General features: G+C 46.3%; 1 protein-coding gene across 3 annotated transcripts in view; it reads right to left on the bottom strand.

The window, feature by feature from the left end:
• The window catches only part of LNX1 (ligand of numb-protein X 1), a 107,914-nt gene that overhangs the window by 78,879 nt on the left and 15,432 nt on the right, over positions 1–13,603 (bottom strand). For 2 of the 3 annotated variants that reach the window (XM_079771528.1, XM_079771529.1), the window contains exon 2: positions 11,956–12,441. In XM_079771528.1, coding sequence (XP_079627654.1) covers positions 11,956–12,347 — 392 coding nt within the window. In that variant the 5' untranslated portion in view covers positions 12,348–12,441. Of the gene's footprint in view, positions 1–3,272; positions 3,375–11,955; positions 12,442–13,603 lie in introns of those variants that run through there. The other variant, XM_079771530.1, reaches the window with a different exon arrangement.

Genomic DNA, 13,603 nt, shown 5'->3' with positions numbered 1-13,603 from the left:
TTTGCGGCCCACATAAACTTAAACCTTTACTTGGCCCATGTTAGCCTTTGAGTTTGACATGCTTGCTGTAGGCATTTGAGTTTAACAACCTCTCCCTCCTCCCTATCCTTCCCCCCCCTCCGCAACACACACACACACACACACACACACACACACACACACACACGGCCACATGCTTAAATGGATTAGCTCCAGGTTTTCAGCTGGGTCCTTGAGGGGACAGGACAGACCGAGACAATCCCACTCAGATGACGGTGGCAGGAGGAAGGCAGGCTTCCCGGAGCCTCCCAGAGCCTCCACCCAGTCCCCTGCCTCCGAGATCCCAGCAGCCCACGGTGGTGAGAGAGGGTCTCCATCTCAGGGCCACATAGCCACCACCCAGGAGCCCTCTCCCAAGACTGCCAAACGGGCCCAGCAGCCCCACTCACTGCTCTCCACTGCCATTTCCCAAAGCGCTGGTACCCACCCAGCCACCTCCTCACAGCCTATTTGCCTGTGCTATTTTCCTCGCCTGAAATGCTTTCTCTTTCCATCCCTGATTTTGCCTACTTCCTAATTACATCAAGATCCAGCTCAAACCCCCAACTTCTCTAGCAGCATTCCATGACTAATTTCACTGAAGTGGACCATCTCCACCTCTTCTCAACGTATTACCTACCCTTCTTTTCAAAGACTTTTTTAAAAAAATGTATTTTATTGATTTTTTACAGGGAGGAAGGGAGAGGGATAGAGAGTTAGAAACATCGATGAGAGAGAAACATCGATCAGCTGCCTCCTGCACACCTCCTACTGGGGATGTGCCCGCAACCAAGGTACATGCCCTTGACCGGAATTGAACCTGGGACCTTTCAGTATGCAGGCTGACGCTCTATCCGGTCAGCCAAACTGGTTAGGGCTTTAAAGACTTTTTTATATCGCTTGTGCGTATTCATTTTATCTTCTCAATTAGACTGTCAGCTCCTTGCGGGTGAGTACTCTGCCTAATTTCTTACTGCTGTATCCTTACAGCACCTGCCACAGCACCTGAAATGCGTCCTTAATTCACCGGTTAGTTCACTGTCACCAGTAGCATCAGGTAAAAACTGCACAAACTTCTCTCATAAAGCATCCCCAGCAACTAGAAGCCTCCCAGAAAGTTCTATCAAATTAGTTTGGGAACAATGTCCTGGTGATTTCCTGGCAGCGTGCTTCCTGGATCTCTTCACATTTTGGAAAGAACAGCCTGCTTGCGTCCACTCAACTATTCCACAGAAACGTTGCCTTCGATCCACGTACTTGTAGCAAAGAAAACCTCCCTTCAAAGAAGCTATAAAACTGAAAGTACTTCACTGGACAGGCTCCTCAGTAGCACCTGCAGTGAGTCGAATGGTCACCCCCAATGGAAATTGAAAAAGATAGGTCTAGCCACCCGGAACCTGTGATGTGACCTTATTTGGAAAATGGTCCTTACAATTAAGCTAAAGAGCTCAAGATGAGATCATCCTGGATTATCCAGGTGGGCCTTAAACCCAATGACAAGTGTCCTTATAAGAAGAGGAGGGGACATAGACAGAATTGGAGAAGACATAGAGAAGAAGGTGATGTGGAAGCAGAGATTGGAATTATGTGTCCACAAACCGAGGAGCACCCGGAACCACCAGAAAGTGAAGAGGCAGGGTCGGGACCCTCCCTGGAGCCTTCATAGGAGCCCTGCTGACATCTTGATTTCAAGCTTCTGGCCTCCTGAACTGTGAGGAAACAGATTTCTGTGGTTTTAGGCCACCAACGGTGGGGCGTTTTGTTATAGCAGCCAACAAGGACGTAGGTGGGGAAGGGGCAATGGGGTGGGGGGAGGGGAGGCTTTGGCCCTAGCTTTCAGAGACACCAACTTCAGCATTCATCAAGAGAGAGGAAGGGACTTTCACAACCCCAGTTAGTTCTGCCATTGTGTATTTTTCTAGAAAAACTTCCACGAGGTCCTTGTTTCCCCAGAGGCGCTCACTATTCAGGCTTACGCCAGATACTTTCTCTTTGAACCTGCTTATCTAAGGTGGAGTGGAGTTACATTCCCATGAGGAAGGACCAGATAATCCTGAAATGTCGAGTCCTCAGAATGAATGGCCTTTCTCCAAGGTCCTAGGTAATTTGCTCCTTCCTCTACTTAGCAAGCATTTATTGAGCATCTACTGTGCCGAACAAATTGGTGAGTCTGGCTAATAACAAAAGAGGCCTGGTGGTCACCACAGATTCGTGGGGATGGAGGCATCTCTATCTAAATATGACCAGCCACGCTTTTCTAGTCTGGGCTCTAGGAACCCTTGTCAGAGTCCCTCTGTTCATTTGCCCACTGACTCTAATTTACACATAAGCCAACCCTTGCTATTTTCACCCGTCTGGTTAGTAAGAAATACATTTTTTTGGCAAATATTCCAAACACTGAGGCACACCCGGCAGCACTTTTTATATGATTGCTAGAAGCTGTTCACATCCTTCTGCAACCCTCTATCCAAGCTTATTAACAGGAGGAGCCAGAAAAATATCATTGTAGAGGTTGGGGACATGAGTCACTTCCTCTTATAAAACAGACATGGGCCATAGAAGAATGTCTTTCTTCCTTAGAGACACATAGTGAAGGATTTAGAGGTGAAATGTTATGATGATTGCAAATTACTCCAAACCACTTCAGGAAAGAATATATAAATGAGGCAAAGGTGGCAAAATGTTAATCATTAAATCTGGGTGATAGGAATACAGGTGCTCACTACACAGCTCTTTCTGCTTTTCCATTTGTTTAAAGATTACCCCAAATAAAAACAGAATGGATATGTGTTTTTTACATATAGGGCTACCTTTCCTCTGTGCTGACACGGAGTGTGTCTCGGGTATGGAGACCAGCGGTTTCAGGAAGGGATGGTATCTGTTTCAATGAGAAGTGCCCGAGAGAGGCTGCAAATCTGTGCGTGCAAGCTCTGCTCTTAGGTTCTATTTATGGAAGGAACAGAAGACACATCTATTGAGAAAAAGCAGAGTACAAAAAAGAGCAGCGTTGGCATAGAAGCAGGAAAAAAATGCCTCGTTGGGAAAGCACCGCATCAGAAAGACGTGTTTTTCTGGGAAGTCACAGACAGCTGAGCATCGCTTTACACGGCTGGCAGGGTGATTTGTCCAAGTGCATCCAGTGCATGTGGAATTTATTCCTCTAAACAAGCATACCAGCCGGGAACTGACTCAGGTCCCATCCCCAACATCCCCGACACACCAACCCGGGCAGGCACAGTGACCGGGGGACTCACAGTTCTGAATACAGGAAGTGCAGGTTGCCCACATTGTCAATGTAGTTGGCAGGGCTGAGCCAAGGCAGAACCAGCAACAGAAGCGCCTTCATGTTCCGAGCAGTGTGCTGCTTTCTTCCCGGCCACCTTCTCTGTCAGCTGCAGGGGTCCGGCCCAGCCCAGCCCCTTTACACAAACCTTGCCATGTCCCCACAATCAGTAGACCATAAGGAGTCTTAGAGCCCTTCAATCGAGCCCCGCTGATAAATAAATCATGGGCCTGTAAGAGGATTGCACCCTCTGATTCTCAGACAGGGAAATATGAGAACGGAGGGTCCCACCATGGTTGGCGAGAGGGCTTAGACTGAGAGCGAGCAGGCTGATGCCCGGGAAAGGGACCTGCCCCTCCTGCAGGATGCCGACTGGCTCTTGAGGAGCAGCTGGTACATTTACATCACTGGCAGGGAGCAGATGGGCTGGAAGCTGAACTGTGCTGGGAGAGGGCAGGAGCATGGCATACTCGGGCTCACGGCATGAATGAGCAAACAACCAAGGCTGTCCGCCAGCTCGCAGAGGAAGACACTGAGGAGTTAGCAGCTTGGGAAAAGCGGCTGGAGATCTGAGCTCACTGTGAGCCTGCAGACACTGCGACACAGAAGTATGATATACGAACTGACTCCGCCTCTGAATGTATGGTTAGAACATGCATTGAAGGTATGTTACCTCCCACTGCCCTGACTGCTCTGACACGAGAGAAAGGGTGGCTTCCTTGCTAATTTTTGAAAATTATTCTCTTTGAGGAAAACAAAGAGCCTTGATAGATATGAAGTGCTGTCCAAACAATGTTCAGGCTTCTGTTCTGTGAGGAAAACAGCCCTCCATGCCTCCCTCTCTGCTGAGTGACTGAAATAAGCTCTGGCACCAGCTGTAGGACCCAGGCATTTCATTTGAGCTCCTGAGCCTCAGTCATCTCATCTTTGAAATGGAACTAATAATGCCTCACTTGCTTGGTCCAGCTTGGGCCACATCATCTCTTCTAGCTTTCAGATCTGTGATTCCAGACTATACTATCTACTTGACAGTAGGACTTCTAAGCAGGCCTAAGCTCTGGAATGCCACAGAAGCCCCAGGAGTCCTCTCCTTCTACTCCATATTCACGAAGATCAAAATCCATTTTGCAAACTCTGGGCCTGAATCTTAATAGAAATGGCTCAAAGAGATAATTTCCTTAATGACAACCAAGCAATCACAGCAAACTACACTTGCTGGGAAGACCAGAGAAAAATCTATGGGATGAGACCAACTGCAATAAACCGTGTAGGAAGTAGGAATTTGGCATCGGCGATCTGCATTTTCCTGAGGCGGGCCTAAAAAAGATTAAATACAGTAGACTCTTAGAATGTGCAGATTTAATTTCTACAGTTTAAATCCAAGGTAAGCAACCTTGATAAAGCGTGGCATGAATTAATGTTGTTGAGGCCCTACTTTGAATTCCATTCCCTTTAAGTCTGGTATGCAAGAGTGAGTCAGAGCTGGTGAGGAGCAGCAAAAAGGAAGTAAGGTTTGGTATTTAGATGCTGGAGCCAAACAGGCTTAAATTTGAACCTGAACTCTCCCACATACTAACTGTGTGACACTGAGCATGTTGTTTAACCTCTCTGAACCTCCATTTCCTCCATGGTGAAAGAAAGACAATAATAATAGGGCTGCACTCATAGTATTGTTATGAAGGTAGAATGAGATAATGCCTATGAAGAACAAAGGGCTCCATGAGTGTTTGCTATTGTTATAAATATTGTTAATAATAATTACTAATGATAGTGAATGAGCCTAGCTGGCCGCTCAGCACCTATCTCCAAAAGGCTTTGTTATTCTCGTCTGTCCTTTCTTTCCTCCTGTACATGAGGAACATGACATCACAGTGTCCTGAGACATGCTCTACTGCATAGCTCATAACCCATAAGCAGCATTGTATATAAGAAAGCGTGTGTGTTTCAGAGTATACTGGATTGCATTTCTGATCAACTTGAACATGTCAGGTTGCCTCTCAAAGTCTCTGTGAAAAAAATAAGAATGCCTGTCTTTTCACTCTTTGCATTTCAAGAGGATAAAATTCACTAATGGATATGAATGCAATATAAAAGTGAAGGTATTGGTTTTTGTTGTTCTTACATCACTGTTGCAAAAACTGCCATTTGCCTATCCAATATCTAATCTCTTCTTCCTTTTTTTAAAAAAATATATTTTATTGATTTTTTTTACAGAGAGGAAGGGAGAGGGATAGAGAGCTAGAAACATCGATGAGACAGAAACATCGATCAGCTGCCTCCTGCACACCTCCAACTGGAGACGTGCCCGCAACCAAGGCACACGCCCCTGACCAGAATCGAACCTGGGACCTTTCAGTCCGCAGGCCGATGCTCTATCCACTTAGCCAAACCGGTCAGGACATCCTCTTCTTCCTTTTAACAGAACCCAAGTTTTGTTCATGGTGATAACGTACTTAACATCTCTCACAGATGGGTAGCCATGTAATACAATATTGGCCAATGAGGTATAAGCAGAAATTACTGGGTGAAGCATCCAAGAATGTTCTTTAAGGAATGGTGTCTCAGTCTGCACATTGTATTTTCCCTTTCCTGTTTTGTTCTTCCTACCTGGTTCTTTCTACCTGGAACTTGGATGTGATGCTGGAGTCTGAGCAGCCATATTGAGAGCATGAAGTGACAAACTCAAGAATGAAAGCTAATCTGAAAAGCAGCAGGATACTAGATTTCTGATGGCACCATGACAATATCATAGACTTCCTACCCCCAGAATTTGTGGTAAGTCAGAGAAAGAAAACTTTTAATAGTTAAGCCAATATAACTTGAATTTTCATTACCTGCCATCAGATGTAATCCTAACTAATACAATCCCTTGGGAATGAAAATTTCACCTTTAAACGGTCACGAATTTCTCTGTGGCTTACTTGTCAGTAAACAGTTCTAACCCTAATCCTTGACTGTCATCTTATTTATCCTTTAAATGTCATCTCAGGTATCACCTACCAACTCCTATTTTTTGGTCTCTTTTATCTTCATTAAACAGGGAACTCCTTGAAGAAGGAGTTCTACTGATCATGTTCTTCATCATATCCTCACCATAGTACCTGGAACGCAGTAGATACTCAATAAATATTTGTAGAACCAAAAAGAATTTGGCTCAAAGAGTCAATTTTTTTGGACTAGCTTTCTTGATCAGAGACAAGTTAACAAAATAGGACTTCAAACTTATAAGAGCCATGGTAGGGGGAAAGCATTATATAGGTGGATAATAAATGACCAGGAAAAAAAGTAAAAAAGGTAAGGAAGATTTCTGGGAATGAGTACCCAGGAGAATGTTATTTCTTTAAAGAACTGTTTGGAGCACAGTCTGATGGAGATTCAATGGTTCTGTCAAAAGTAATGCAGAAACATTTCTTCCATGCCTAGGGACATCAAATTAGTGGCTCTCAGCTAGGTAAGGCCAGGAAAATGTTGGGTTCAGGGCAGGAAAGTTACATGAAGGATATATGTCAAGGATATAGGGAGATGTTGAGCCAGGCAGTAATGACCAACCAGACTTGTAACTTACCTGCCTCCCCTAGGGTGACACTCCCCCAGACCTTCAGTCCAGCAGTAAAATCTTCCCTGCACTGTACACAGCTAGCTGAGCTTGTGTTGGACTGAACACACACCAGAAAAGGGTCCCTGATAGAAGTAAAGGTCAAGAGATATTCCAGGGTAGGTCTTTGGAGAAGAAACTCCCAGGACACTGGGCGCAAAGTCAATCAACAAAATAATACCAGAGAACCTTCAGTCAGGTGTGCCAATTGTATTGGATTTTCAATCAGGGCTGATTTCAAAACAGTGAACAAAGATCTATTTATTCATGCTTGTAAATACTTAAGAACGGACAGCTTTATTATCTCCCATTTCTATTATCCTATATAATAAAAGTCTAATATGCAAATTGTCCCCTCAGGCGGTCATTCGATTGGGAGTTTGACCAGGAGACTGGGAGTTCGACTGCTCCCTATGATGTGTGCTGACCACCAGGGGGTGGCATGGAACATGGCGGGTGTTGGCAATGTGGCACTGGCAGTGGGCTACAGTAGAGGTGCTGCTGGCCCTGATGGGCCCCGACGAGAGCGGGATGGTGGAGCAAGTGAGCAGGCCGCGCCAGGCAAGGCAGGTGCGAGTGAGGGGTGGGGTTGAGGGGAGGGGGGGTCTGATTGCTGCACAGACAGGGACCAGCGGTGGTGGCAGGGGGTGGGGCTGCCACCTGGCTCCCAGGCACTGAGGGAGCCAGGCAGGCCCCAGCCCCAACCAATTGTCCTGCAGGTGGGATGATGGAGCAGGTAAGGGGACATCACCAGGCCACAGCGTGGTGCCAGGCGGGGCTATGGGGGCTGCAGGGCTGTGAGGCTGGAGGCACGAGCTGGGGCCTGATCCCTGCAGGCCACCCCAAGGGATCCCACCCATGCACGAATTTGTGCACCGGGCCTCTAATCTTTCATAAGAGAGAAACTAAAGGGCAAAGTGACTTGTCCTATGAAACAATTCAGTGTGGGTGTGCTTTCAACTTCTCTCTTTTACCTTTAAAATGTCATTTCCTAAGAGGCAGATATCGTGGCTCTTATAGATTTTTCTTTCAGGGCCTGGCCTATTGCGGATCTTGATAAATATTACAGATGCAGATGATGATATTACACAATAAAGTTGTAGTCTTGAGCCTAAGATCACTCCCACTCACAATCAAGGAAGTGAAAGCTTTGCCTCCTCCATACACCCCCTGATGGTCTAGGCCAAGAGGAATGCATTGAACTGGCCCTCTGTGGCGCCCTGGCTATGTCTGCTGGCAATGCCCCTTGGTTAGGAAGGCTGCCATTTGATTCGACAAGCCCATCAGCCTCGTGGGAATTCTTTGCAGAAGACCCATGTGAGGGCGACTGCAAGCATCTAAGAGGGCAGAAGCCAACAGAATTAGCCAGAGGATTTCAAACATTAGTTCACATGCTCAGATTTACTCCCATAGAAGAGCTCTCTAGTCTGAAGTCAGAAACAATTGTCCAAGGAGTTGCTGGTCCAGCCTGTCATGCATACCCACAGTCGGTCCTAAATGTTTTCCTTAAGGGTTTATATTCAACTAAGGATCTGAAGTGCTTAGATAACAATGTTTATAAATGACACAAATTCTGGGGAAGACAGGCAGCATTTGTTTACAGATGAGATGCCATCTGCCTGCATCCCTGACTTAAGTGGGCTGCTATTATTAGCACGATCCTATGGACAGGCCATAAACCGAGACCTTGGCTGACGGGGAAAACATTTCTCTCTACCTGATGGTCTTTTCTAGAGAATGAAAACATTCCTGATGTGGTTATTTCTGCAAGATCTTGTAATTAAGGAGCCAATTCTCATTTTACAGGTAGATAAACCTAAGTATGGAGTTTCCCATGATGCTCAGGACTGAGTTCTCCTGGACACACTGGGAGGGAGTGTGTGGGTTCCTCTGAGTTGCACAGTGGTTTTCAACCAGAATTAATGATGAGTTCTCCATAGTAGGTAAATTCTGCCTGCAAAGTTTACATTCATATAGTGCCACAGGCCAAAGAATATATTTTTTTAAACTCATTACATCTAAATCCTGACACCAAGATGCAAAATGGATAAACAAAGCTATCTTCTAGTACAAACCTATGACAACACCCCCCTGCAGGCAGCCACCAACCTGGAGGCCTCACATAGAAACGTAAGGAAACACTTGCCTCTTCATTTCCCCAGTTCGAGGATAACTATTTAATCTTAATGTCCCTTCTCAGGGGAGAAAGAGGCGGTCTACTGGCTCAGGCCCAGGCCTAAGGCCCAGGAGAGCTCTGGACTCAGGTTCTGGATTAGTTCCAAATTCTTCATCCTTGCCAACAAAATGCCCAGGGGCTGGCAGGAGAGGAAGTGTATATTAAGCATTTGATGACTAACATGCACCATATTTTTGGAAATGTTGGTTTCAACCTACTTAGGAAGTTGAAGTGTGGAGAGGATCCAGAGCGCGTGCTGAGGCACCGCGCCTCCTCCCGTGGGAGTTTTCCCTCCAGAGAGCTGCTGACGGGCACCTGTGAAGGGCTCCAAGGCCACAGCTCATAGACGTGATTTTAATTAGTTTTGCATTTTTCCCCTCCCTGTTGTTTTGCCAATGTGCATGCTATTCTCAGCTGAGGGTTCATCAAGCCTTTATCCCAGGGTTCCTGGAGGTGTGTGGGCCACACAACCTGCATGGGCGGTGAATGAATTTCCCACTTGGGACAGCTAGGTGGGCTTGTGGCATCTCCCTCCTGGAAATCCCACAAGTCCTCATATCCTCTTCCCAGCCCTCCCCCTGCCCCACTTCTGCTCTGGCCTTGCCCTTAGGTCCATGTGCCATCTTATCCCGATTTTTAAAAGGATATTCTGGGCCCCAAATCAGTTCGAGGTGAGGGGGTTCGGGGAACCTGCTGGGTTTTCACTTTCTCTCCAGAGAGCACCTCCATGTATTTCCTTATCCCTCTTTCCTCTTTCCCCCTTTTCCTGAAAAACTCCTGTGGTGGGCAGAATAATGAGCACCCCAAGATGTCCACCTCCTAATCCTCAAAACCTATGAATCTGTTACCTTACAGGGCCAAAGGGACTTGCAGGTGTGGCCAAGGTAAGGCTCTTGAGATGAGGAGAGGAGCCTGCATTATCCAGGTGGATGCAATGAGTGCCCTCATGAGAGGGAGGCAGTCGGGTCAGAGTCACAGAAGGAGATGTGATGAGAGAGAGAGAGACACAGAGAGAGGTTCTATGCTGCTGGCCTTGAAGATAGAGAAAGGGGCCACAAGCCAAGGAAGGCAGATGGCCTCCAGAACCTGGGAAAGGCAGGTAAAGCAATTCTCCCCACACAGCCCTCTCAGTTCCTTGATGTTAGAACCTTGAGACCCAGGTTGGACTTAGAACCCTCAGAACTGTAAGATAACACATTTTTGTGCTTTTAAGCCATTATGTTTGTGATCAATTGTTAGAGCAACAAATGGAAACCCAAACACAAATGTGCAAATTGCAACAACCCAGGAGCATAGGAATGTGATGTGTGGAGGGAGCTATACCAGGGCCTTCTTCTCAGCTCCAGTTTTGGCCCCGGTTCTGCACCAGCATCTGCAGCTCCTACCTCACCTCTGACCCCAGGCCTATTTCCCTCCAGACAATACCTCCCCTACCTGGGTAAAACTTTTAGCAAAGGTCACAAATAGATTCCCTATCTCCTTCTCCTCTAGCCACACCTCCTTCCAGTCAATCAGAGAAGAGGAGCATCCTAGCTTAAATACCAACAATAACAGAGGGTCAGAGGCAACCCAGGCACCTGAGTTTGATGCATTTGGTTCTACATCGTGGGGAGAAAAACGAGTTCCCTGACATAACTGGTATGGAACCACGTGGGAAGCATCATACCCAGGCCATTGCTTTGGAGACAAACGTCATGTTAGAAAATTGGCATGTCCCCAAAGACAAAGACAGATTCATGACCTAGGAATGTGACCTTTAGAAAAAATATCTGCACCTGCCTCTGGTCATGACAGAAACCAAGATAAACACCAGCTTCCAAATTTCCTCTTATAAAAGAATTGTGGTTTACTGTTTACACTTTACTAAACACCTTAACTGTCCTAAGAGAGGACCTCATGTGGAACAAGACCCAGGGCCGCCCTGAGGAATGCCCAGAACATGGGAATGCAGGTGGACAAAATCAGAGGCGGGCAGGTGGTGCAGGCGATAGTGCCCACCAGCGGGGCCGGCCACACCATCGGTCTGCTGCCAGTGTGTGCACCTTGGCTGGAAAGTTCATAGAACAATTCGCTTAAAGGACAAAAGTTTTCTAAATTTCTCATTTTAATCCTTAGTTGAAAATATCTTATATCTCTTCAAAGAGCAGCCGGGCTTTGCCAATTCCCATACAGAGGAAGTTCTAATAATTGTGGGTCACGTTAGGAGACTTTTTTTCTTACATGAAAAAACAAGCAATGCCCGACTGGAAATCTTATTGGGGACCATGAACCTCAGAGAAAGCTGCTCCCAGATCTTTCCGGTATCTTTTGCATTTCAAAATGCACACATATGAAATTAGCCAGCCACAAGAAGGCAAACACCGAATGATTCCTCTTTTCTAGTTTCCTAGACTAGTCAAGTTCATAGAGACAGAAAGTTGAATCACGATACCAATTCTGGAGGAGAGGGAGAGGGGGTGTTTGGTGAACGGAAACAAAGTTTCAGTTCTGGAAGATGAAAAATGTTCTGAGGATGGGTGACGGTGAGGGATGATGCACAACAATGTAAATCACTGAAGGCCACTGAACTGTACACTTAAAAATCATTAAAATGATAACTTATACCTTATGTCCATTTTACCACCAAAAAAGAGAAAAGCCCTGTAAACACATACATAACACAACTTGACCATGTGCCATTTCCTTACACGGAACCCTGACCATAACACCTACCATGTTACTTATTTTGAATGAGTCCTTCCATTGGTTGCAAAAAAGAAGACAAACTAAGCTTCTCACTGAGCGACCAGGACCTGGGAGAAAGCCCCGCCCTCAAGAACAGGTGAGTCCCAGCTGCCCCTGGAGGGCGGGGCTTCTCGGGATCTGCCGAGGAAGAGGCCCTACCTGGTTTGGAAGTGATGCTCGAGATCACAGCGCTGCAACACCTCGGCGCAGTGCTCGGCGAACGGGCAGGTCACTGTGAGCTTGTTGAGGAGCTTGTGGACCAGGATGCTGGACTTCTTGCAGTGCTGGAGAACCAGGGGCTTGCGGTCCAGGGGGCAGAAGTCCTTACTCACCAGGAAGTTGGTGAGGCAGAGAGTGCAGTAGGTGTGTCCACAGGGAGTGTCCAGGGGGTCCAGCAAGGCTTGCAGGCAGATGTGGCATATGAGGTCATCGTCCACATCTTCTGTGTAGGTGTAGAAGTGATTTTCCTCGGGGGAGTGGGCTTGGCCACACACCACACACAGGGGCTCAGGGCTGGGATCCGGGTCATCGGCAGGGTCTGACTGGCTCATGGTTGACTGCGGGGACAGGATGACAGGAAACCAATCCAGCAAAATGATATTTCCTCGGGAGCCAATCAAGATCTTCTAGGAGCCATCCACAAACCTAAAAGGGAACAAGAGGACATCTTTTTTTCACAGCAAACGGAAGACCCTGTGTTACAGACAGGAGACCATGCTGCCTGTAGACAGAGAACCAGCCTCTGATGCAGAAGGCCAGCGATGAGTGACAGGACCGTGGGGAAACCACTTTGCCTCACTATGCCTCAGTTTAACCATCTTTCCAGAGGGAATAATGTTTACCTTTAACCTTCTCATGGTTAAAATCATTTGGGTACTATCTGAATAGGCATTACTGCACGGTATGTAGAAAGTGCTCAATAAATATTCGTTAGTATTCTTGCATGTATTGCTATCAAATTCATTTTATCTACAGTCTAGCTCAATTGGCCTAGAAACTGAAATCTATCACTCCTATGAGGGGTCTTTTGGCTTTGTTCTAAGAGTACTCTTTTATTCAATTATATATATATTTCAAACCAGTAGAATACTATCATATTATGTCTTTTCCTTTGGTATAGGAATCCAAAATAATGGAGTTATCAATGTACCTATTAAAATCTATGAAGTCTCTTGGAAAATCAGTCAATAAATATTTATTTTTTATTTTTATTTATTGATTTTAGAGACTGAGAGAGGAAAGGGGGAGAGGGAGAGGGAGGGGGAGGGGGAGGGGGAGAGGGAGAGAGAGAGAGAGAGAGAGAGAGAGAGAGAGAGAGAGAAGCATTGATTTGTTGTTCTCCTTATTTATGCATTCATTGGTTGATTCTTATATTTGCCCTGACAGGGGATGGAACCTACAACCTTGGCATATCAGGACGATGCTCTAACCAAGGGAACTACCCGGCCAGGGCAATAAATAATATTTCTGGCACCACCTCTGATCTAGGGAGTGAGTTGGGTATAGAGACCTTACAGAGATCTTTAAAGGCTATGTCCCTGCTCTCATGGAGTCTCCAGTCCAGGGGAGTGGGCATGAGCACAACTCGTTAGCAGCCCAGGTAAGCGGTGCAAACAGAGGTATGCACCAGAGAATCTGGGTCAGCTCTCAAGATGATTAGGAATCCCATACCCACACTACCCCCCAACTCAACTTTGTTCTTTTCTGAAAGTAAACGAAAAGACTTAAAGCGTTTCACAAGAACATCAAGACACACGAATAACCCAATAGGAAATTAGCCACATTTGGAAATAGCATGCAGTCATAA

Source organism: Cnephaeus nilssonii (assembly GCF_951640355.1).
Source record: "Cnephaeus nilssonii genome assembly, chromosome: 1".
Lineage (NCBI taxonomy): Eukaryota > Metazoa > Chordata > Mammalia > Chiroptera > Vespertilionidae > Cnephaeus > Cnephaeus nilssonii.
Note: the sequence above shows the minus strand (reverse complement) of the source record. Positions and strands in the feature narration are given on the sequence as shown.